General features: G+C 45.3%; 1 protein-coding gene across 5 annotated transcripts in view; it reads left to right on the plus strand.

Annotated features, from left to right (window-relative positions):
* The window catches only part of CSAD (cysteine sulfinic acid decarboxylase), a 39,241-nt gene extending 29,750 nt beyond the window's left edge, over positions 1-9,491 (plus strand). For 4 of the 5 annotated variants that reach the window (XM_066258604.1, XM_066258608.1, XM_066258606.1 and 1 more), the window contains 9 exons: positions 284-363; positions 655-709; positions 5,846-5,962; positions 6,038-6,102; positions 6,388-6,469; positions 6,922-7,121; positions 7,268-7,319; positions 7,456-7,545; positions 8,856-9,491. In XM_066258604.1, the coding sequence (XP_066114701.1) occupies positions 284-363; positions 655-709; positions 5,846-5,962; positions 6,038-6,102; positions 6,388-6,469; positions 6,922-7,121; positions 7,268-7,319; positions 7,456-7,545; positions 8,856-9,029 (915 nt within the window). In that variant the 3' untranslated portion in view covers positions 9,030-9,491. The remainder of the gene's footprint in view (positions 1-283; positions 364-654; positions 710-5,845; positions 5,963-6,037; positions 6,103-6,387; positions 6,470-6,921; positions 7,122-7,267; positions 7,320-7,455; positions 7,546-8,855) is intronic. The other variant, XM_066258607.1, reaches the window with a different exon arrangement.
* Positions 9,492-23,595: the final 14,104 nt, after the last annotated feature.

Raw genomic sequence — 23,595 nt, forward strand, 5'->3', positions numbered from 1 at the left:
CCCTTTCTACCCAGAGTGTGGTCCATGGACCAGAAGCATCAGTATCACCGGCACGTTTGTTAGAAATGCAGAATCTCAGGCCCCACTCCAGACCTTTTGTACTGGCTCTGCATTTTAATCAGATAACCCTGGCATTTTGAAAGCTCATGAATGCTTGAGAAGCCCAGGTATATAGAGTCTCATCTATATATTACAGCTCACACTGGACATTTACTAGTCTATCTTCTGCAGCCTCCCTTCCCTCACACCCCTAGCCTAACGTGCTCCCTATCTTCCTCCACAGTGTCACTACTCCATCACAAAGGGAGCTGCTTTCCTGGGACTTGGCACCGACAGTGTCCGAGTGGTCAAGGCAGATGAGAGGTGATGGTCCTGTCCTTGTGGCCCTGACTGGTCTTGGTGCAGCGTATCTTCCTGCTGTCAGGAGCTCTGGCCACAGGCCCATGCCTCTCTCCGCTCTCTGCTCCTGCAGAATTGTCATTTCTGTCTCATTGCTAGAGTCTCTTGCCTTGTCCCCTGAGATGTTTACCCTTCTTGGTGAAAATCAACATTGTGGCCTCTGTATTGCTAACCCCACATTACCCTGCTCTCAACACTTCTATCTCCTAGTCCAAAGAACCAATCACTCTTTACCCACTCACTTTTATTTTCCAGAGGAAAAATGATCCCTGAGGATCTAGAGAGGCAGATCAGCCTGGCTGAGGCTGAGGTGAGTGAGTGAGGGGCATTCGGATGTGGAGAAGGGTACGGAGCTGGAGTTGTCCCTTTCTTGGATGATTCTCTGGGCTCTCCCTATTCAAGGCATCCCCCATTCTTCTTGATCTCTTTATTCACCTCCTCTGTGGGCTGAAATGATCCGTGGGGAGTCAGGGGGGGAGTACACTCTGTAGTCCTCTCAGGGACTCTACCGAGACCCACAGGCAGGATCAGACCCCAAGAGGCAGTGGCAGGATTGAGTTACTGAGTGGTACCCCAAGGTGGCACCACAGAGGGTGCTGGGGGCCAGAAGTGTACTGTGGAAGGTTTATGAGCTGAGAAGGTCTGTGCAGAGAGAACCTTGGGAAGATGTGCGGGGTACGGGGTAAGGAGTGCAGAATGTAAAAGTATCTGTCCACTGATTTAGAGTCCCACTGCTGGGCTTTATTCTATAAATCATTGTTACAGTACTTAGAATTCTGTGCACTAGAGCAGAGCTTAAAATTAAAAAAAAAATTTTTTTAATGTCCATCAGATAAATTATGATATTGTATCTGTGTGTCTCGGTTTCTTCCTTTGTAACATGAGCATAATATAGAAGTTATTACACAGGATTGTTGTAAGGATTAAATGAATTAATGTATGTTAAGCACTTAGAGCCCATGAAGCACTGTGCAAATATTAGTTACCATTATTGTTGTTATTGTTATTATTGGAATACTATGTAGACGCTTAAAGGGATAAGATGGGAATATATATATACTAATGTGGATATACCTCCATTATATATTTAAGTCCATATAATTAAGCAAATTGCAATATAAGAAGGGAAGTTTGAGCCTGTTTTTCTTTAGAACAATATGATTTTTTTTTTTTTTTTGGACAAGAGACAGAGAGAGTCAGAGAGAGGGATAGATAGAGACAGACAAACAAGAAAGGGAGAGAGATGAGAAGCATCAATTTTTTGTGGCACGGTAGTCGTTCATTGATTGCTTTCTCATATGTGCCTTGACCTGGGGGCTACAGCAGACCGAGTGACCCCTTGCTCAAGCCAGCGACCTTGGGTCCAAGCTAGTGAGCTTTGCTCAAACCAGATGAGCCTGCGCTCAAGCTGGCTACCTTGGGGTCTTGAACCGGGGTCCTCCGCATCCCAGTCCGATGCTCTATCCACTGCGCCACCACCCAGTCAGGCTGGTCAGGCCATTTTTAAAATAATGTTTTTAAAATCAAATTTATTGAGGTAACGTTGGTTAATAAAATTACATGCATTTTAGGTGTACAATTTTTTTAAAAAGATTTTATTTAGTGATTTAGAGAGAGGAAAGAGAGAAAGAAAGGTGGGGCGAGGGGAGCAGGAAGCATCAACTCATAGCTGTTAGTTGCTTCCCACATGGGCCTTGACTGGGCAAGCCCAAGGTTTAGAACCATCAACCTCAGCATTCCAAGCCAGCACTATTCATTGTGCCACCCCAGGTCAGGGTCAGGTATACAATTCTATAATACATTATTTATATATTGTATTGTGTGTTCACCACCTGAAGTCAAGGCTCCTTCCATCCCCATTTACCCCCTTTACCCTCTTCTACCTCCCCACATCCCCCTTTCCCTCTGGTGATGGTCTTGGCATCCTTGCTGAAAATGAGTTGACTGTGAATATGAGAGTTTATTTCTGTATTCTCAATTTTATTCTATTGATCTGCATTCTATACTGTAGACCATATTGTTTTGATTAACATAGCTTTGTAGTAAGTTTTGAAATCAGGAAGTGTGAGTCCTCCAACTTTGTTCTTTTTTCAGATGATTTTGATTGTTCTTAGTCCCTTAGATTTCTATATGAATTTTAGGGTCAGCTTGTCAATTTCTTTTCCTTTTCTTTTTAATTTTTGTTGATTTTAGTGAGAGAGGAATAAGGAGAGAGAGAGAGAGACAGGAACGTCAATTTGTTTCTGTGTGTGCTCTGACCTCTCTATGCTTCGGGCTGATACTCTTAACTAACCAAGCTATCTGGCCAGAGTTTTATTTTGTTTTTTTTTAGAAAGAAAGCAAGGGGAGAGAGAGAGAAATATCTATTTGTTGTTCACTGGTTGATTCTTATATGTGCCCTGACCAGAGACTGAATCTGCAATCTTGGCGTATAGTGGCATATAAGGACAGCGCTCTGACCAACCTAGCTATCTGGCCAGGGCCAATCGACATTTTTTCTTTTTTTTCTTTTTTTAGTTGATTTTTAAAAATTATTTTTATTTATTTATTCATTTTAGAGGGGAGAGAGAGAGAGAGAGAGCGAGAAGGGGGGAGGAGCAGGAAGCTTCAACTCCCATATGTGCCTTGACAGGGCAAGCCCAGGGTTTTGAACCGGCAACTTCAGTATTCCAGGTCCACGCTTTATCCACTGCACCACCACAGGTCAGGCTTTAATTGATTATATTGAGAGAGGAAGGAGAGAGAGTGAAAGGAACATCAAGCTCTTTCTGTATGTGCTCTGACCAGGAATTGAACTGGTGACCTCTGTGCTTTGAGATGACACTCTAACCAACCTAGCCATCCGGCCAGGGCCCAATTGATTTTTTTCTTTCTTTTGTATTTTTTCGAAGTTAGAAGCGGGGAGGCAGTCAGACTCCCGCATGCGCCTGACCGGGATCCACCTGGCATGCCCACCAGGGGGCAATGCTCTGCCCATCTGGGGCATTGCTCTGCTGTGGCCAAAGCCGTTGTTGTGCCTGAGGCAGAAGCCATGGAGCTGTCCTGAGTGCTCAGGCCAACTTTGTTCCAGTGGAGCCTTGGCTGCAGGAGGGGAAGAGAGAGACAGAGAGGAAGGAGAGGGGGAGGGGTGGAGAAGCAGATGGGCATTTCTCCTGTGTGCCCTGGCCGGGAATCGAACCCAAGACTTGCACATGCCGGGCTGACGCTCTGCTGCTGAGCCAACTGACCAGAGCCTCCAATTTATTTTATTTATTTATTTTTAATTTTTTAATTTTTTTACAGAGACAGAGAGTGAGTCAGAGAGAGGGATAGATAGGGACAGATAGACAGGAACGGAGAGAGATGAGAAGCATCAATCATCAGTTTTTCGTTGTGACACTTAAGTTGTTCATTGATTGCTTTCTCATATGTGCCTTGACCGTGGGCCTTCAGCAGACCGAGTAACCCCTTGCTGGAGCCAGCGACCTTGGGTTCAAGCTGGTGGGATTTTTGCTCAAACCAGATGAGCCCACGCTCAAGCTGATGACCTCGGGGTCTCGAACATGGGTCCTCTGCATCCCAGTCCAACGTTCTATCCACTGCGCCACCGCCTGGTCAGGCTCCAATTTATTTTTTAATATTGCTCTTACACCCTGCAAACTTGCTGGACTCATTGATTAATTCTAAAAGTTTTCTAGTGGATTCCTTAGGATTTAATAGATACAATCTCATGTTATCAGTAAATAGAGATCATTGTTTTTTCCTTTTCAATCTGAATGCTTTTTATTTTATAGTATTTTCTTACTTTATTGCCCTGCTAAAACCTCAGTACAGTATTAAATAGAAGTGGGGAGAGTGGACATCCTTGTCTTATTCCTGATCTGAGGGGAAAGCTTTCAGTCTCTCACCATTGAGTGCTGTGTGAGCTATGGGGTTTTTGTAGTTGTCCTTTTTCAGGGTGAGGGAGTCTTCTTCAGTTACTAGGTTGTTAAGAGTGGATATTTGTCAAATGTTTTTCTGTGTCTATTGAGATGATCAGCAGACTACATTGAGATGTGGGTTTTTTTTTTTCCATTTTCTGTTGATAGGATGTATTATGTTAATTGAATTTTGGATATTAAATCAAGTTTGCATTCATGGAAAAAATTCCGCTTTGTCTTGGTGTATAATTCTGTTCACATGCTGTTGATTTCAGGTTGCTAATGTTTTTTTAGATTTTATATTCATGAGAAATATTATCTGTAGTTTTCTTTTTTCATGGTGTTTTGTCTGGTTTAGGTATCAGAGAATACTTGCCTCATAGGATGAATTTAAACGTGTTTTCTTTTCTTTTCTTTTTTTTTTTAGAAGTTTGTGAAGAACTGGTACCAATTCTTTTTTTTTTTAAGTGAGAGGAGGGGAAATAGACTCCCACATGTGCTTCGACCGGGATCTACCTGGCAACCCCAGTTTGGGACCTATGCTCAAATCAGCCAAACTATCCTCAGCGCCCAGGGCCATCACTTAAACCAGTCAAGCCACTGGCTGCCAGAAAAGAGAGAGAGAAGAGGGAGAGGGAGAGGAAGATAAACAGATGGTCAGTGCTCACACTGGTCAGGCACTGTACTACTAGAAATTTTAAAAATAGCATTTGCCGCCTGACCAGGCCATGTCGCAGTGGATAGAGCATCGGACTGGGATGCGGAGGACCCAGGTTCAAGACCCCGAGGTCGCCAGCTTGCGTACGGGCTCATCTGGCTTGAGCAAAAAGCTCACCAGCTTGGACCCAAGGTCGCTGGCTCCAGCAAGGGGTTACTCAGTCTGCTGAAGGCCCATGGTCAAGGCACATATGAGAAAGCAATCAATGAACAACTTAAGTGTCACAACGAAAAACTGATGATTGATGCTTCTCATCTCTCTCCGTTCCTGTCTGTCTGTCCCTGTCTATCCCTCTCTCTGACTCTCTGTCCCTGTAAAAAAATTAAAAAAAAAAATAAAAATTGCATTTGCTGCCTCACCTGTGATGGCACAGTAGATAAAGCATCAACCTAGAACACTGAGGTTGCCAGTTTGAAACCCTGGGCTTGTCTGGTCAAGGCACATATGGGAGTTGATGCTTCTGGCTCCTCCCCTACTTCTTTCTCTCTTTTTCCTCTCTAAAATAAATAAATACAATCTTTAAAAAAATAATATTTGCTCTTCCAGTAAGGCATACTTTTTTGAAAGAGTATGAGGTTTGGAGGTAGACCATCAGACAGACCCAGGTTTGGATTCTATCTGTGGAGCTTCAACTTGGGGGCAAGTTTCTTCACACCTCTGAATCTCAGTGTCCTCACTTGCTAATTAAAGGAGACAGTAGTACCTCTTTAAGAAAGAAAGGGCCCAGGTCAGGCATGCAGAGAGTTTAGAGCTGGGCACTAGCAACATGTTCTGACTTGCTATTTAGATGATTTCACAGCTTCTTTCTTCTTCTGCATGTTTGCATTAGGGTGCTGTGCCATTCCTGGTCAGTGCCACCTCTGGTACTACTGTTCTGGGGGCCTTTGACCCCCTGGAAGCAATTGCTGATGTGTGCCAGCATCACGGGCTGTGGCTTCACGTGGATGTGAGTAGGACTTAGGCCTGAGGGTGGGTTGGGCTGTACTGAGACCAAGCCCATGCTGTTCCTTCTGCTTCACAGGCCGCGTGGGGTGGAAGCGTCCTGATGTCACAGACACATAGACATCTCCTGGATGGAATCCAGAGGTGCCTATCGTAGCCCCTGCTCCCTGAATCTCACCCTGAAAGCCTTGATCCATAGACTACTCATGGTCTAGGAGCTTTGGATGGCAGTGGGAGTGGGGTGTTGGTGGGAGTGGGTTGGAAAGATGGATTGGGGCTGGGGGTTCAGATGGCAGACATGGCAACTCTTCCTGACTGCTGGGCTGGGTGAGACTAAAGCCCTTTTACTGAGGTACAGAAATGTAGGGGAGTTTGGTTGGGCAGCTTGCGGAGGAGCCAGCTGACCCAGCTTTGCTGTACCCACCACAGGGCTGACTCCGTTACCTGGAATCCCCACAAGCTCCTCACAGCAGGCCTGCAGTGCTCAGCTCTTCTTCTCCGGGATACCACGGTGAGTCTGCCCCTGCTCCTGGCCTGGTCCCACCTCTCACTTTAGACCTCTATCTTCTTTTCTGTCTTACCTTAGAGGGGGTCCTGGCTTTATAGTGTTCTCCTTATCATCCCGTCTGAAGCTGAATATCTGCGACTTGCTAACTCCTTGTGGTGGGCTCTCTTAACCGCCATGGGTTCTCTCACTGTCCCCACTGCCTGTCTTCATGCAAAGGGAAATATTTCCAGCTTGAAGTTGTAATTGAAGGGATCCTGGGTTGAGTTTGGGAAGAACTCGGGGTGTTAGAAGAAAACCCAGAGAAAGGGGTCTGAATCAGCTGGCAGTCATCCCATCAACGCCATTTGGTTCCAGGGACAGGAATGAGTGGACTGAGCTTAGAAGTCCTCTAATAGAGCAGTACAGGAAACCTGGGTGGAGAGAGTAGCATCTCACAGTCTCCCGCCTACCCACAGAATCTGCTCAAGCGCTGCCATGGGTCCCAGGCTAGCTACCTCTTCCAGCAGGACAAGTTCTATGATGTGGCCCTGGACACAGGAGACAAGGTGGTGCAGTGTGGCCGCCGAGTGGACTGTCTGAAGTTGTGGCTCATGTGGAAGGCCCTCGGCGGGCAAGGGTTGGAGTGGCGTGTTGACCAGGCCTTTGCCCTTGCCCGGTAGGAGTGGGGGGTAGTTCTACTTCCCCTCCCCAAGGCCTTTTTCCCTCAAACCCTTTGCTGTTCTCACACCTCTCCAGCTCATTCTCTGGGTCTCTTTTGGTTTTTTTTCCTCCTCCACTTGTGATTTCTTACTCTCTTTGAAGGTACCTGGTGGAGGAAATAAAGAAGAGGGAAGGATTTGAGTTAGTCATGGAGGTATGACCTACCCCATTCTCTTTGTTTCTATACCCCATAGCCTATCCCACACACAAAGCTCTGATGGAAGAAGAGGAGCCATGAGAGGGGGACAGTCCCCTACCTCAGCTCACACCTTTCTGTTCATTTTTCCCAGCCTGAGTTTGTCAATGTGTGTTTCTGGTTCGTGCCTCCCAGCCTACGGGACAAGCAGGAGAGTCTGGATTACAGTGAAAGGCTGGCTAAGGTAGGCTTTCTCCTCCCTGAAGCTCTGGTTAACCCAGTTTAGGGAACTGACGCAGCTAGTGCGTTACCGCCCCCTGCTGGCTATGGGTAGCATGTCAGATCCCTTTGCTGACCCGAGGTGCCTTTTCTTCCCGAGGTGGGAGATGCACTGGAAACACCAATTTGTCCTCATTTCTGTGGGGAGGGGTATGGAGAATAAGGTATGTTTCTGCAAAGTAAGAAGAAGACAGAGAGGGGTATTACAGTGTAACTCACCAGTATGCATAAACCCCTGTGCAGGGAGTTCTTCTGGGAGCTCAGATCCAGGATGGAGGTGGGAGATAGAAAGATCATGGAAAAGCTTTACTCACTGATACTGGGAACAGAACAACCCAGGCAGGCCAGTCCAGACATGCTTCCTAGAGGTGAGGAGACATGTCATAGGTCCCTAAAGGATAGGTTGGTAATAGATGCTATAGGTATAGGATAAGAATGGTCATGTTCTTAGGGAGTAATATTTAGAAAACAAGAGTTACCTATTTGAAACCAGTATGTTCAAAGCAATCTTATAAATATACATGTTAGATGGCCGTACAGATAAAAAATATTACAGGATCTCAGAGGGGGGGAAAGGTGTTAAGGATGACTGAGGCTTGAAGTTAGACGAAAGTAGTATTGTGAATCAGGGAAGTCAGGTTTTTTTTTTTTTTTTTTTTTTTTTTTTTCTGAAGCTGGAAACGGGGAGGCAGTCAGACAGACTCCCACATGCGCCCGACCGGGATCCACCCAGCATGCCCACCAGGGGGCGATGCTCTGCCCATCTGGGGCATTGCTCTGTTGCAACCAGGGCCATTCTAGCACCTGAGGCAGAGGCCACAGAGCCATCCTCAGCGCCAGGGCTAACTTTGCTCCAGTGGAGCCTTGGCTGCGGGAGGGGAAGAGAGAGAGAGAGAGAGAGGAAGGAGAGGGGGAGGGGTGGAGAAGCAGATGGGCGCTTCTCCTGTGTGCCGTGGCCGGGAATTGAACCCAGGACTCCCGCATGCTAGGCCGACGCTCCGCCGGAAAAGTCAGGTTTTTACAGAAAATGACTCATGTATCAACATAGAGATAGGTGAAATGGGGAATAAAGCAGACAGTAGAGAAGGCTAAGCAGGTTGGACATGGTAGGAAAGGTAAACTTCAGTCATGGTTAGGATCAGAACAATGATGCTCCCTCCGGAAGATGCCTGGGTAGGAGCGGAATGTATTTTGGGTAACTTGCTGGCCAGGAAGCTACCCCACCCCTCACCTGACCCCAGACTGCATCTGGACACTCTCTGCACCCTTTTCTAGGTAGCCCCAGTACTCAAGGAGCGCATGGTGAAGGAGGGTTCCATGATGATTGGCTACCAGCCCCATGGGACCCAGGGCAACTTTTTCCGCATGATCGTGGCCAACCCTGCCCTGACCCGGGCTGATATGGACTTCCTCCTCAACGAGCTGGAAAGGCTAGGCCAGGACCTCTGAGTGTCCTTCTCACGCCACCCCCTCACCCTTCCTGGCTCTGTATATTCCCTTTGTGTTCTCAAGACCAGTTTTTTTAGGAAACAGAATGGCTATTGACCCACTAACTCTTAGTAAGTATTTAATATTAGGATAATGTTTAATAAATTATAGTATATTCTTATGATGGAATGTTAGCCTGCCTTTAGAATTATGTTTATGAAGAGGATTTTTATTGATATGAGAAAAAATAATTTTAATATAACATTATGTTTAAAAATTTGGATATGGTACTTTGTAGATAGTAATATCTGAGCTATGTTCAAAAACATAGAAAAAGACTGATGAAATATGCCAAAATGTTAATAGTTTTCATGTATGGGATTATAGGCAATTTAAAAATTATATTCTTTATGTCTTTTGTACTCTTTTTATTATGTAAATGAATATGCATTACTTTTATAATAGAAAAATAATAAAGTTAAAATTTCAACTATATTATTATTTAATTTTTTTTTCATTGATTTGAGAGAAGGAAAGAGGAAGGAAGGGAGGGAAGGAAGGAGGTAGAAAGAGAGAGAGAGAGAAAGAAGCATCAACTTATTGTTTCACTTAGTTCCATTTAGTTGTGCACTCATTGACTGCTTCTGTTATATGCCTTGACTGGGGGTCGAACCCAGGTGCTGGGTGGACACTTTATCCACTGAACCACCCACTTAGGTGGTGTGTTTTGAAGTTTGTTACCTTTCAACAAAATAGTGGAGTATACAAATTACACTTGCCTGACCAGGCGGTGGCGCAATGGATAGAGCATCAGACTGGGATACAGAGGACCCAGGTTCAAGACCCCGAGGTCGCCAGCTTGAGTGCGGGCTCATCTGGCTTGAGCAAAAAGTTCACCAGCTTGGACCCAAGGTCGCTGGCTCGAACAAGAGGTTACTCAGTCTGCTGAAGGCCCGCAGTCAAGGCACATATGAGAAAGCAATCAATGAACAACTAAGGTGCCGCAACGAAAAACTGACGATTGATGCTTCTCATCTCTCTCCGTTCCTGTCTGTCCCTATCTATCCCTCTCTCTGACACTCTCTCTGTCTCAAAAAAACAAAAAACAAATTACACTTGATCTTAGCCAAAAGGCCAAGAAGGGAAGGAGAATGCAAATTAATTTTTTTAAAAGGCAGGTGGAAAAAAATTTTTTTCCCAAAAAATCTTTAGTGGGAGGAAAGATCAAAAGTGTTGTCACTCTAAGATTAACTGTACTTTAGGGACATTGAAACAAAATGGCCTTGGCCCATTGGCTCAGTGGTAGAGCACTGGCCCAGCTTGTGGATGTCCCGGGTTTGATTTCTGGTCAGGAGACACAGGAGAAGCCCTCATCTGCTTCACTCCTCCCCCTCTCGTGCTTCTCTCTCTCTCTCCCTCTCCCTCTCTCTTTCTCTTTCCTCCTGCAGCCATGGCTCGATTGGAGTGAGTTGGCCCCAGGTGCTGAGGATGGCTCCATGACCTCCGCTTTAGGCACTAAGAAGAGCTCAGTTGATGAGCAACAGAGCAACGCTCCACATGGGCAGAGCATTGCTCCTTGTAGGCTTACCGAGTGGATCCCAGTCAGGGCTTAGTGGATCCCAGGGAAAGACATGAGGGAGTCTTTCCCTGCCTCCCCTCCTCTCACTGAATAAAAAAAAAAGAAAAAAAGAAAGAAACAAAATGTGTACTGACTGTATATCTTTTTATTTTAATTTCATTTATGTTTGCATTCATTGGATGCTTGTATGTGCCCTGAGCAGGGATCACACCCACAATGGTGTATGAGGCTGATGCTCTAACCTAGCTGAGCTACCTGGCTAGGGCAGGCACTATATCTTGAGACCAGAGCCTTGTCCACTTATTCTTGAAAAATCCACACACACACTCAGGCACAAATTTTTTTTCTTTCTGTAATTTAAACAAAAACCATCTTTAAAAAACAAACAAAAAAACAGCATCCAAGCCACTGTTACATCTTCTGTGAATGCTACTGTCTTACACAAAAACACCCATTTTACACTTACAATTCCAGATTGCTGTTGCTCAGTTACGTTTGGGAAAGAGATGTTTAGTTACAAAAGTTACTGTGTACAAGTGGCCAGTCTACCAGAACTTTCTGTTATTTCCAATTCCTAAAAATACCATTTATGAAAACAATAACAGTCGTATAAAAGTTACCCAAAGCTATTTGCAGAGGCAAATACAAACTGTCCAAACCATAGTAAAAGAACATCCAAATCTCAAACCAAGTTCTTTTGACTTTTGGGGGAGGAATCATTTCTATTTATAAATTGTTAATAATTCCTCTATAAACTTGTTAGTCTTGTTATAAATGGCATTCTAATTTCTTCCAAATAATATTGTTTTGAGAGTATTAATAATTTGAACTTAGCTTGACCAGGAGGTGGCGCAGTGGACAGAGCATTGACCTGGGATGCTGAGAACCCAGGTTCGAGCCCGTGCAATCGCCAGCTTGACTGCAGGCTCACCAGCTTGACTGCAGGCTCACCAGCTCGAGTGCGGGGTTCCCATCTTGATCGTGGGATCATAGACATGACCCATGGTCGCTGGCTTGAGCAAGGGGTCACTGGCTTGGCTTGAGCCCCTCCCTCCCAATCAAGACACATAAGAGGAAGTAATCAATGACCAACTAAAGTGCCACAACATCCAGTTGATGCTTCTCATCTCTCTTCCTTCCCATATGTGTCTGTCTCTCACTAAAAAAGAAAAAAAAGATTGAACTTTAATGTTCTTATCTTAAAGAGGTCTATATATCTACAAAATACCGTAAGTATAGTAAAAAAAAAGCACACTAAAAAAATCCTTACTTTGGCCCTGGCCGGTTGGCTCAGCGGTAGAGCATTGGCCTGGCGTGCGGGGGACCCGGGTTCGATTCCCGGCCAGGGCACATAGGAGAAGCGCCCATGTGCTTCTCCACCACCCCCCTCCTTCCTCTCTGTCTCTCTCTTCCCCTCCCGCAGCCAAGGCTCCATTGGAACAAAGATGGCCTGGGTGCTGGGGATGGCTCCTTGGCCTCTGCCCCAGCATTAGAGTGGCTCTGGTCGCGGCAGAGCGACGCCCCGGAGGGGCAGAGCATCGCCCCCTGGTGGGCAGAGCGTCGCCCCTGGTGGACGTGCCGGGTGGATCCCGGTCGGGCGCATGCGGGAGTCTGTCTGATTGTCTCCATTTCCAGCTTCAGAAAAATACAAAAAAGAAAAAAAATCCTTACTTTCAACTCAAAGCAAACCTGGAAAACAAAGATAAAAACAAAATCTTCAAATTCTTTGAATTATCTCCGTTTGAGAAATATATATTTTTTAATGTTTTATTGATTTTAGAGAGGAACAGGAACATTGATCTGTTCCTGAATTACCCTGATTGGAGATCGAACCAGCAATCTCTGCATATCCAGACAGTGCTCTAACCAGCCAAGCTATCCCGCCAGGGCCATTTAAGAAATATTTTTAAGAACAGGCGAGAAAGACAGGACATGAAGTCAGGTAATCATCTATTTTTCTCCAGCTTAGTAAAACATGTTTCTTTTCTCTGTTCCCAAAATTCAACCTTAAAATCTCTGGATACAATATTACAATCCCTCTTTTGCTTCCTGTCTCCCTTTGACATTTACTGAGCCCCTACTCTGTGTAATTCCTTTCTCTGCTTTCAAAGAGCTTAAGACTTAATCAATTCTCAACCTAGGCTCATTCCTGCTTAAGGGCGTTTGCACCTGCTGTTTGTCCCCTTTTGCCTCAATGTTCTTTCGTCTTCCTCAATGCTTTTATTTTTTATTTTTTATTTTTATTTTTATTTTTATTTTTTTAATTCATTTTAGTGAAAGAGAGAGAGAGAGAGAAGGGGGGAGGAGCAGGAAGCATCAACTCCCATATGTGCCTTGACTGGGCAAGCCCCCGGTTTTGAACCAGCGACCTCAGGGTTCCAGGTCGACGCTTTATCCACTGCGCCACCACAGGTCAGGCCTATTTTATTTTTTTAGTGACAGAAAGAGACAGACAGGAAGGGAGAGAGATGAGAAGTATCAACTCGTGGTTCAGGCACCTTAGTTGTTCATTGATTGCTTCTCATCTGTGCCTTGACCTGGGAGCTCTAGCCAAGCCAGCAACCTTGGGTTTTACGCCAGTGACCTCAGGGTTTTGAACCTGGGTCTTCAGCATTCCAGGCCAACGCACCATCCACTTCACTGTCACCTGGTCAGGCCTCTCATGGCCTTTAGATTTTTGTTCAGCTATTAGCTTTAATGAAGCCTTTCTTGAATATTAAAATTATATTTTCACCTCTATTCTACTTGCTAATTCCCTTATCAGTCCTGTTTTTCTCCTGAGCATGGATAAGCATCTGACATACTCTATTTCAGTTACTTATTTTCTGTCTCACCCAACTAGAATGTAAGCTCTGGGAGCAGAGATTTTGTGTCACTGCTTCCTAAAATGGAGTCTGGTACTTACTAAGTGGATATGGTTAAGTGAATGGTTAATGAAGCCTAGGTACTGTTGTTGACTTGCTCTCAGTCACACAATTTTTAAGTGGTTAGGTCAAAGCCAAGTCAGACTATGTTCCTCTGGCTCTTAACCCTGGACCTAGCCTGCTTCTGTTGACAGGTGTATGTAATTCATAAGAGTGGGTGTGAGAGCCGTTTTATTAAACATATGCTGTGGATCTACTACTTGCGAGAAGGATGAAGCAGCTTCAGCCATCCACTTGGCCCTTGGCCTGGGGAAACTGTATTTTCATTATACAAGAAACAAGGATGGCCCTGGCCGGTTGGCTTAGCAGTAGAGCGTCGGCCTGGCGTGCAGGAGTCCAGGGTTCGATTCCCGGCCAGGGCACACAGGAGAAGCGCCCATCTGCTTCTCCACCCTACCCCCTTCCTCTCTGTCTCTCTCTTCCCCTCCCGCAGCCGAGACTCCATTGGAGCAAAAAGATGGCCCAGGCGCTGAGGATGGCTCCTTGGCCTCTGCCCCAGGCGCTAGAGTGGCTCTGGTCGCAACAGAGCGACACCCCGGAGGGGCAGAGCATCGCCCCCTGGTGGGCATGTTGGGTGGATCCCGGTCGGGCGCATGCAGGAGTCTGACTGCCTCCCCGTTTCCAGCTTTGGAAAAAGTAAAAAAAAAAAAAAAAAAAAGGAAAGAAACAAGGATATTGGAAACACATGGGCAACTTACAATATTTGAGTGGGTTATTATTATTATTTTTTTGGTTTAAAGAGGTCAAAGTGTTCAAGAAGCCAGCCTCCCCACATGTCTGGCAAAAGAAGGTGGTGCCTTCACAGGAGGTAGGCCAGGGGGTAGGGACTAGCAGCTGGGTAGGGCACCTGTGATTGTGCCGTGGCAGAGCCAATGAAAGGGAGCAAACAAGTCAGAATCTGACTGGATACATGGAACTACTCTCGGGCACTCTAGGTCCTCATTTGGCTATTTCTCTTCTGTTTATGTACCTTAAAAAAACCTTTTTATTTTGAAATAATTTGAAACTTATAAAAAATTGCAAGAATAATTCAGAAAACTTCCATATACTCTTTACCCAAATTGATCAATTTTTCACATTTTAACAAATTTTCTTTTTTGTCAATTTTATTTAGAAAATTAAATTTAATGGGGTGACGATCAATAAGAGTACATAGGTTTCAGGTAAATATTTCTATAGCATTTGAACTATTGATTGTGTGTGTACCCGTCACCCAAAATCAAATCATTTTCTATCACCATATATTTGTTCCCCTTTACTCCCCTCCCTCACCCACTTCCCCTACAATGCCCTCCCCTCTGGTAATCACTTCACTTTTTTTTAGCAAGAGAGGTAGACAGACAGACAGAAAGGGAGAGACTGAGAAACATCAATTCTTTGTTGTGGCACCTTAGTTGTTCATTGATTACTTTCTCATATATGCCTTGACCAAGGGGCTTGAGCCAAGCCAGTGACCATGACATAACCCCATGCTCAAGCCAGTGACCCTGTGCTTAAGCTGGTGGGCCCGCACTCAAGCTGGAGACCTCGTGGTTTCAAACCTGGGTCCTCGGCATCCCAGTCCTACGGTCTATCCACTGCACCACCAAGGCACTTAACTTTTCTTTATCATGATATATGTCTATAATTTATTTTTTCTGAACCATCTGAGTCTATTATCTACATTATGCCCTTTTATCTCTTAATACTCTAGTGCAGTGGTTCTCAACCTGTAGGTCACGACTCCAATGGCTTTAGGTGACCCCTGTGTTTTGGTCATTCGACCCTTACCGGGGTCGCGACCCACAGGTTAAGAACCGCTGCTCTAGTGTGTACTACCTAAGGACAAGAATATTATCTTAAATAACATGGCACAATGATCAAATTTAGGAAATTTAACATAGATACTACACTTTAAAGTCCATATTCTAGTCCTGGCCAAGTAGTTCAGTTGGTTAGAGCATCATCCTGATATGCCAAACTTGCAGGTTTGATACCCAATAAGGGCACATAGAAGAACCAACCAATGAATGCATAAATAAATGGAACAATAAATTGCTGTTTCTCTCCTCTCTCTCTCATCCTCTAAAATCAATAATAAAAAAAAATAAAGTCATTCTAAATTCTCAATTATCCCAATAATGCCCTTTGTGGTGTTTCCCCTCTCCAGTTCAATATCCCAGTCCACACCTGACCTGTGGTGGCGCAGTGGATGGGGCATCGACTTGGAAGTGCTGAGGTCGCCGGTTCGAAACCCTGGGCTTGCCTGGTCGGGGCACATGTGGGAGTTGGTGCTTCCAGCTCCTCCCCCCTTCTCTCTCTCTGTCTCTCCCTCTCCTCTCTAAAATGAATAAATTAAAAAAAAAAAATCCCAGTCCACGAACCATTTTGTTGTCATGTCTCTTTGTCTCCTTTAATCTAAAGTAATTCTTCAACCTTTCTTTGTCATGAGTGACATTTTTATTTTTATCATTTATTATTTATTTATTAAGTGAGAGGAGGGGAGATAGAGAGACTGACTCCCTCATGCACCCCAATGGGGATCCACTGATGCTTGGATCAACTGAGCTATTTTTAGCACCTGAGGTGGAGGCTCAGACCAGCCGAGCTATCCTCAGTTCCTGGGACTAATACTGAAACCAATCAAATCATTGGCTGTGGGAGGGGATGAGGAAGAGTGAGAGAGAGGAGAAGCAGATAGTCACTTCTCTTGTGTTCTCTGACCAGGGACTGAACCTGGGATGCCCATATGCCAGGCTCTATCCACTGAGCTAACCAGCCAGGGCCTGTTATTTATTTATTTATTTATTATTCAGTGAGAGGAGAGGAGACAAAGACAGACTCCCTCATGCACCCCGACCGGGATCCACCTGGCAAGCCCCCTAGCAGGCAGTACTCTGCCCATCTGAGGCATTGTTCCATTGCTCAGCAACTGAGCTCTTAGCACCTGAGACCCATCCTCAGTGCCCAGGGCCAACTTGCTCCAATCAAGCCATGACTGCAGGAGGAGGAGAAAGAGAGAAGCACAAGAGGAGGAGGGGTGGAAAAGCAGATGGTCACTTTTTCTGTGTGCTCTGACCAGGAATCAAACCCAGGACATCCACACACTGGGCTAATGCTCTACCATGGAGCCAACAGGCCAGGACCCTTTTTTTTTTTTTTTGTATTTTTCTGAAGTTAGAAGCAGGGAAGCAGAGAGACAGACTCCCGCATGCACCGGACCAGGATCCACCCAGCATGCCCACTACGGGGGCGATGCTCTGCCCCTCTGGGGCGTCGCTCTGTTGCTACCAGAGCCACTCTAGCGCCTGGGGCAAAGGCCAAGGAGCCATCCCCAGCGCCCGGGCCATCTTTGCTCCAATGGAGTCTCGGCTGCGGGAGGAGAAGAGAGAGACAGAGAGGAAGGAGAGGAGGAGGGGTGGAGAAGCAGATGGGCGCTTCTCCTGTGTGCCCTGGCCGGGAATCGAACCTGGGTCCCCTGCACGCCAGGCCGACGCTCTACGGCTGAGCCAACCGGCCAGGGCCTAAATATTACGTATTTTTGCTTGAACCAGGCGGTGGCGCAGTGGATAGAGCATCAGACTGGGATGCAGAGGACCCAGGTTCGAGACCCTGAGGTCTCCAGTTTGGGCTCATCTGGTTTGAGCAAGGCTCACAGCTTGAGCCCAAGGTCGCTGACTCCAGCAAGGGATTACTCGGTCTGCTGAAGGCCCACGGTCAAGGCACATATGAGAAATCAATCAATGAACAACTAAGGTGTCGCAACGAAAAACTAATGGTTGATGCTTCTCATCTCTCTCCGTTCCTGTCTGTCTGTCCCTATTTATCCCTCTCTCTGACTCTGTAAAAAAAAAAAAACAAAAAAAACCCCATTTACATATTTTTAAAAGTTTTATTGAATTCATTGGGTGACATTGGTTAACACAATTATTATATATGTTTTAGATGTACAATTCTATAATACATTATCTGTATATTAAATTGTGTGTTCACTACCCCAAGTCATGTTTCCTTCCATCACCATTTATCCCCCTTTTACCTGCTTCTGCCTCTCCCTGCCCTCTATCCCTGTTGTAATCCCCATGCTGCTGTCTGTGTCTAAATCCTTTTTCTTTGCTTAATCCCTTCACCTTTTTCACCCAGCCTCCAAACCCCATTCCTTCTGGAGTGGTAATTCTGTTCTCTGTATCTATGAATCTGTTTCTATTCTATTTCTATTCTATTTGTTAGTTAATTTTGTTCATTAAATTCCACATGTAAGTGAAATCATATGGTACTTGAAACCCGGGTTTCTCTGACTGGTTTATCTCACTTAGCATAAATAATCTTCAGGTCCATTCATGCTTTTGCAAAAGGTAAGATTTTCTTTTTTACGACTGAGTAGTATTCTATTGTGTAATGTACCATAGCTTTTTTATCCACTCATCTACTGATGGCCACTTGAATTGCCTCCAAATCTTGGCTATCGTATATCATGCTGTAATAAACATGGGAGTACATATATATTTTCAAATCAGTGTTTCAGGTTTCTTCAGTTATACGTATTCCCGTAAGTAGAATTGCTTGGTCATAAGGCAGTTCCATTTTTAATTTTTTGAAGTAACTCTTACTGCTTCCCACAATGGCTGCACCAATCTGCATTCCCACCAACAGTGCACAAGGATTCCCTTTTCTCCACATCCTCACCAATACTTGTTGTTTGCTGATTTATTGATAATAGCCATTCTGACTGGTGTGAGGTGATATCTCATTGTACTTTTAATTTGCATTTCTTTAATGATTAGTGATGTTGAGATCTTTCTATTTTGTTTTTAAGATTTTATTTATTGATTTTAAAGAGAGGAGAGGAGGGGACAGGAGTGGGAAGCATCAAGTTATAGTTGCTTCTTCTTCTTCTTTTTTTTTTTTTGTATTTTTCTGAGGTTGGAAACGGGGAGGCAGTCAGACAGACTCCCGCATGTGCCCAACCAGGATCCACCCGGCATGCCCATCAGGGGACGATGCTCTGCCCATCTGGGGCGTTGCTCTGTTGTGACCAGAGCCATTCTAGCACCTGAGTCAGAGGCCATGGAGCCATCCTCAGTGCCCGGGCCAACCTTGCTCCAATGGAGCCTTGGCTGCGGGAGGGGAAGAGAGAGACAGAGAGGAAGGAGAGGGGGAGGGGTGGAGAAGCAGATGGGCGCTTCTCCTGTGTGCCCTGGCCGGGAAGCGAACTCGGAACTCCTGCACGCCAGGCCAACGCTCTACCACTGAGCCAACCGGCCAGGGCTTATAGTTGCTTCTTGTATGTGACTTGATCAGGCAAACCCAGGGTTTTGAACTGGCCATCTCAGCATTCTAGGTCAATGCTTTATCCACTGTGCTTCCACAGGTCAGACAGTGATGTTGAGATCTTTTTGTATGTCTATGGGTCATCTATATGTCCTTTTTGGAGAAATGTACATTCAGGTCCTTGACCCATTTCTTAATTTGATTGTTTGTTTTTTTGGTGCTGAGTTTTGTAAGTTCCTTGTAAATTTTGAATATTAAGCCCTATCAAATGTATCAGCAAATAAGTTCTCCCATTCAGTAGGTTGCCTTTTCATTTTGTTGATGGTTTCCTTTGCTGTGCAAAAACTTTTTACTTAGGTGTAGCCCTATTTGTTTATTTTTTATTTTGTTTCTCTTGTCTGAGGTGATATATCAGAAAAAATATTGCTACAAGAAATGTCCAAGATTTTACTGCCTATGTATTCTTCTAGGATCTTTATAGTTTTAAGTCTAATATTTAAATCTTCAGTACACAAATGGTGTTGGGAAAACTGGACAGATACATGCAAAAAAATGAAACTGGGCCTGACCTGTGGTGGCGCAGTGGATAAAGCGTCAACCTGGAAACGCTGAGGTTGCCGGTTCAAAACCCTGGGCTTGCCTGGTCAAGGCACATATGGGAGTTGATGCTTCCTGCTCCTCCCCCTTCTCTCTCTCTCTCTCTCTCTCTCTCTTCCCTCTCTATAATGAATAAATAAAATCTTTTTAAAAAATTAAAAAAAATGAAACTGGACCACCTTCTAACACCATACATAATAAATTCAAAATATCTTGGCCTGTAGGCCCTGGCCGGTTGGCTCAGTGGTAGAGCATCGGCCTGGCGTGCGGGGGACCCGGGTTCGATTCCCGGCCAGGGCACATAGGAGAAACGCCCATTTGCTTCTCCACCCCCCCTCCTTCCTCTCTGTCTCTCTATTCCCCTCCCGCAGCCAAGGCTCCATTGGAGCAGAGATGGCCCAGGTGCTGGGGATGGCTCCTTGGCCTCTGCCCCAAGCGCTGGAGTGGCTCTGGTCGCAACAGAGCGACGCCCCAGAGGGGCAGAGCATCACCCCCTGGTAGGCAGAGCGTAGCCCCTGGTGGGCGTGCTGGGTGGATCCCGGTCGGGCGCATGCGGGAGTCTGTCTGACTGTCTATCCCAGTTTCCAGCTTCGGAAAAATACCCCCCCCCAAAAAAAAATCTTGGCCTGTAGTGGTGCAGTGAATAGACCATTGACCTGGAATGCTGAAGTAACCAGTTCGAAGCCCTGGGCTTGCTGGGTCAAGGCACATATGATAACCAACCAATTAACAACTAAAGTGAAGCAGCAATGAGTGATACTTCTTGCTCCCTTGCCTCTCTCCTCTCTCTGTAATATATATATATATAATATATATATATATTATATATATATAAAGAACAAACTCAAAATGGACACTGACATTTTTATTTATTTATTTATTTACAGGGACAGAGAGAGGGATAGATAGGAACAGACAGACAGAAATGGAGAGAGATGAGAAGTATCAATCATCAGTTTCTCGTTGCAACACCTTAGTTGTTCATTGATTGCTTTCTCATATGTGCCTTGACCACGGGCTTTCAGCAGACCGAGTGACCCCTTGCTCGAGCCAGTGACCTTGGGTCCAAGCTGCTGAGCTTTTTTTTCCCCTCAAGCCAGATGAGCCCGCGCTCAAGCTGGTGACCTTGGGGTCTCGAACCTGGGTCCTCCGCAACCCAGTCCACGCTCTATCCACTGCGCCACTGCCTGGTCAGGCAACACTGACATTTTTAAAGAATACAGGATAGTTATTTTATAGAATGTTTGTCAGCTTGCTTTTTCTTGATGTTTCCTCACTACTGGATCCAAGTAATACATTCTAAGCTGGAATTTGACATAAATCATGTGTGTCCTTTTCAGGGAAGCATATCATAAGCAATGTTCATCTGCTTATTGGTGATGTAATTTTTTTTTTATTTATTTTTTACAGAGACAGAGAGTGAGTCAGAGAGAGGGATAGACAGGAACGGAGAGAGATGAGAAGCATCAATCATTAGTTTTTCATTGCTTGTTGCAACACCTTAGTTGTTCATTGATTGCTTTCTCATATGTGCCTTGACCGTGGGCCTTCAGCAGACCCAGTAACCCCTTGCTGGAGCCAGCGACCTTGAGTTCAAGCTAGCGGGCTTTTCCTCAAACCAGATGAGCCCGCACTCAAGCTGGCGACCTCAGGGTCTCGAACCCGGGTCCTCTGCATCCCAGTCCGACGCTTTATCCACTGCGCCACCGCCTGGTCAGGCTGGTGATGTAATTTTGATGGTCGAAATTGGTCAAGGTATCTTGTGATTTCTCCACACTACAGTTACTATTTCACCCTTTTTAACTAACTAATAAATTATCTCTGAAAAGACATTTTGAGATTATGCAAATATCTTGCTCCTCTTTTTACTTTATCTAACTCTAACTAGATTTAGTATCTACTAATGATTCTTGCCCAAGCCAACTTTTACCATAATACAGTGGTCCCTTGTCTATCACGGGGGTTAGGTTCCAGAGTCCCCTGCGATAGGCAAAAATCTGAGAAGTAGCGACCTTACATTTATTTTATTATTTATATATATTTTAAGGCTTTATAAACCCTGCCCACACTTTTACAAACCTTTCCCACACTGTTATTAATCTTTCCTAGACTTTTTTTTTTTAATTTTTTATTTCTTAAGAAGCTGGAAACGGGGAGAGACAGTCAGACAGACTCCCGCATACGCCTGACCGGGATCCACCCGGCATGCCCACCAGGGGCGATGCTCTGCCCACCAGGGGGCGATGCTCTGCCCCTCCGGGGTGTCGCTCCGCCGAGACCAGAGCCACTCTAGCGCCTGGGGCAGAGGCCAAGGAGCCATCCCCAGCGCCTGGGCCATCTCTGCTCCAATGGAGCCTTGGCTGCGGGAGGGGAAGAGAGAGACAGAGAGGAAGGAGGGGGTGGGGGTGGAGAAGCAAATGGACGCTTCTCCCATGTGCCCTGGCCGGGAATCGAACCCGGGTCCCCCGCACTCCAGGCCGTCGCTCTACCGCTGAGCCAACCGGCCAGGGCCTCCTAGACTCTTATAAACACTTTCTATGCTCTTAAACACTTTCTACACTCTTAAAACTATGTAATTTTAACAACATATAAAATTCTATATCGGTACTCACCAGTAGTATTTTATTTCAATTTAATATTCTTTTAATATGTTTTAATTAATTTTTTTATATTGTTTTCAATTTTTTAGGCTAGAAGATGCTTATTTTACCACAAAAATAATTAAAATAATAAACATATTAAAATACCTATATACCACAAAATCCCGTGATATAGTGAAAAGTCCGCAATACAAAATTAGATATATACAGTTTTAAAATCCACGATACAGCCTCACCTGTGGTGGCGCAGTGGATAAAGCATCGACCTGGAACACTGAGGTCGCCGGTTCAAAACCCTGGGCTTGCCTGGTCAAGGCACATATGGGAGTTGATGCTTCCTGCTCCTCCCCTCTTTCTCTCTCTTTCTCTCTCACTCTGTCTCTCCTCTCTAAAATGAATAAATTAAGAGAAATTTAAAATCCGCGATACAGTGAGACCACGAAAAGTGAACCGCGATAAGGTGAGGAATGACTCTAGTTGCTACGTGGTGATTGTCTAACTCCATCATTCCAACCATTTTTATTATTTGGCATTTAGCTGTAAAAAGAACCCTCCCTTCTCCTTATCCATTCCTTCCTCCATTTATTATCAATATGTTTTATTCAGTAAGTTATAATCCATTTCTGTCCTTACTTATTTTAATGCTGAAATTGCCCCAGTTTTGACCAAGGAAGCCCCTTTAATCTGGTTCCCATCCATGTCCTTTTGACATGACTTTATATTTTTAAAGCACTGCCTTGCTTCCTACCCCAACAAAAAGGTTCCAGGCTTATCTTGTCCCTTCTCTGCCTCAGTCTTGGAATCAGCCATGTCTTCAAGAACTTCTGATTCCTTATAGTGGAGAATAGCATTTAAAAATCACAATATCGGCCTGACCTGTGGTGGCACCATGGGATAAAGCGTCGACCTGGAACACTGAGGTTGCCGGTTCAAAACCTTGGGCTTGCCTGGTCAAGGCACATATGGGAGTTGATGCTTCCTGCTCCTCCCCCTTCTCTCTTTCTCTCTCTCTCTCCCCTCTTTCTAAAAATCAATAAATAAAAAAAATATTTTGCCCTGGCCGGTTGGCTCAGCGGTAGAGCGTCGGCCTAGCGTGCGGAGGACCCGGGTTCGATTCCCGTCCAGGGCACACAGAAGCGCCCATTTGCTTCTCCACCCCTCCGCCGCGCTTTCCTCTCTGTCTCTCTCTTCCCCTCCTGCAGCCAAGGCTCCATTGGAGCAAAGATGGCCCGGGCCCTGGGGATGGCTCTGTGGCCTCCGCCTCAGGCGCTAGAGTGGCTCTGGTAGCAACATGGCGATGCCCAGGATGGGTAGAGCATCGCCCCCTAGTAGGCAGAGCGTCGCCCCCTCGTGGGCGTGCCGGGTGGATCCCTGTCGGGCGCATGCGGGAGTCTGTCTGACTGTCTCTCCCTGTTTCCAGCTTCAGGAAAATGAAAGAAAAAAAATATATATTTTAAAAAATCACAATATCGAGACACCAGGTATTTTTATTGCTATTGGATACATTCATGTAGTTGTAAAATTTAAACTAATATCCTCTTGGCTTTCCCAAGCCACCTTAAATGTACTAAGGGGAATAGGAAGGGCCAGGGCTTCAAAGTGGGAAGAGATGTTTTGCCAGGAGCTAGCCCAGCAGC

This window comes from Saccopteryx bilineata, chromosome 2 (genome assembly GCF_036850765.1).
Source record: "Saccopteryx bilineata isolate mSacBil1 chromosome 2, mSacBil1_pri_phased_curated, whole genome shotgun sequence".
Classification (NCBI taxonomy): domain Eukaryota; kingdom Metazoa; phylum Chordata; class Mammalia; order Chiroptera; family Emballonuridae; genus Saccopteryx; species Saccopteryx bilineata.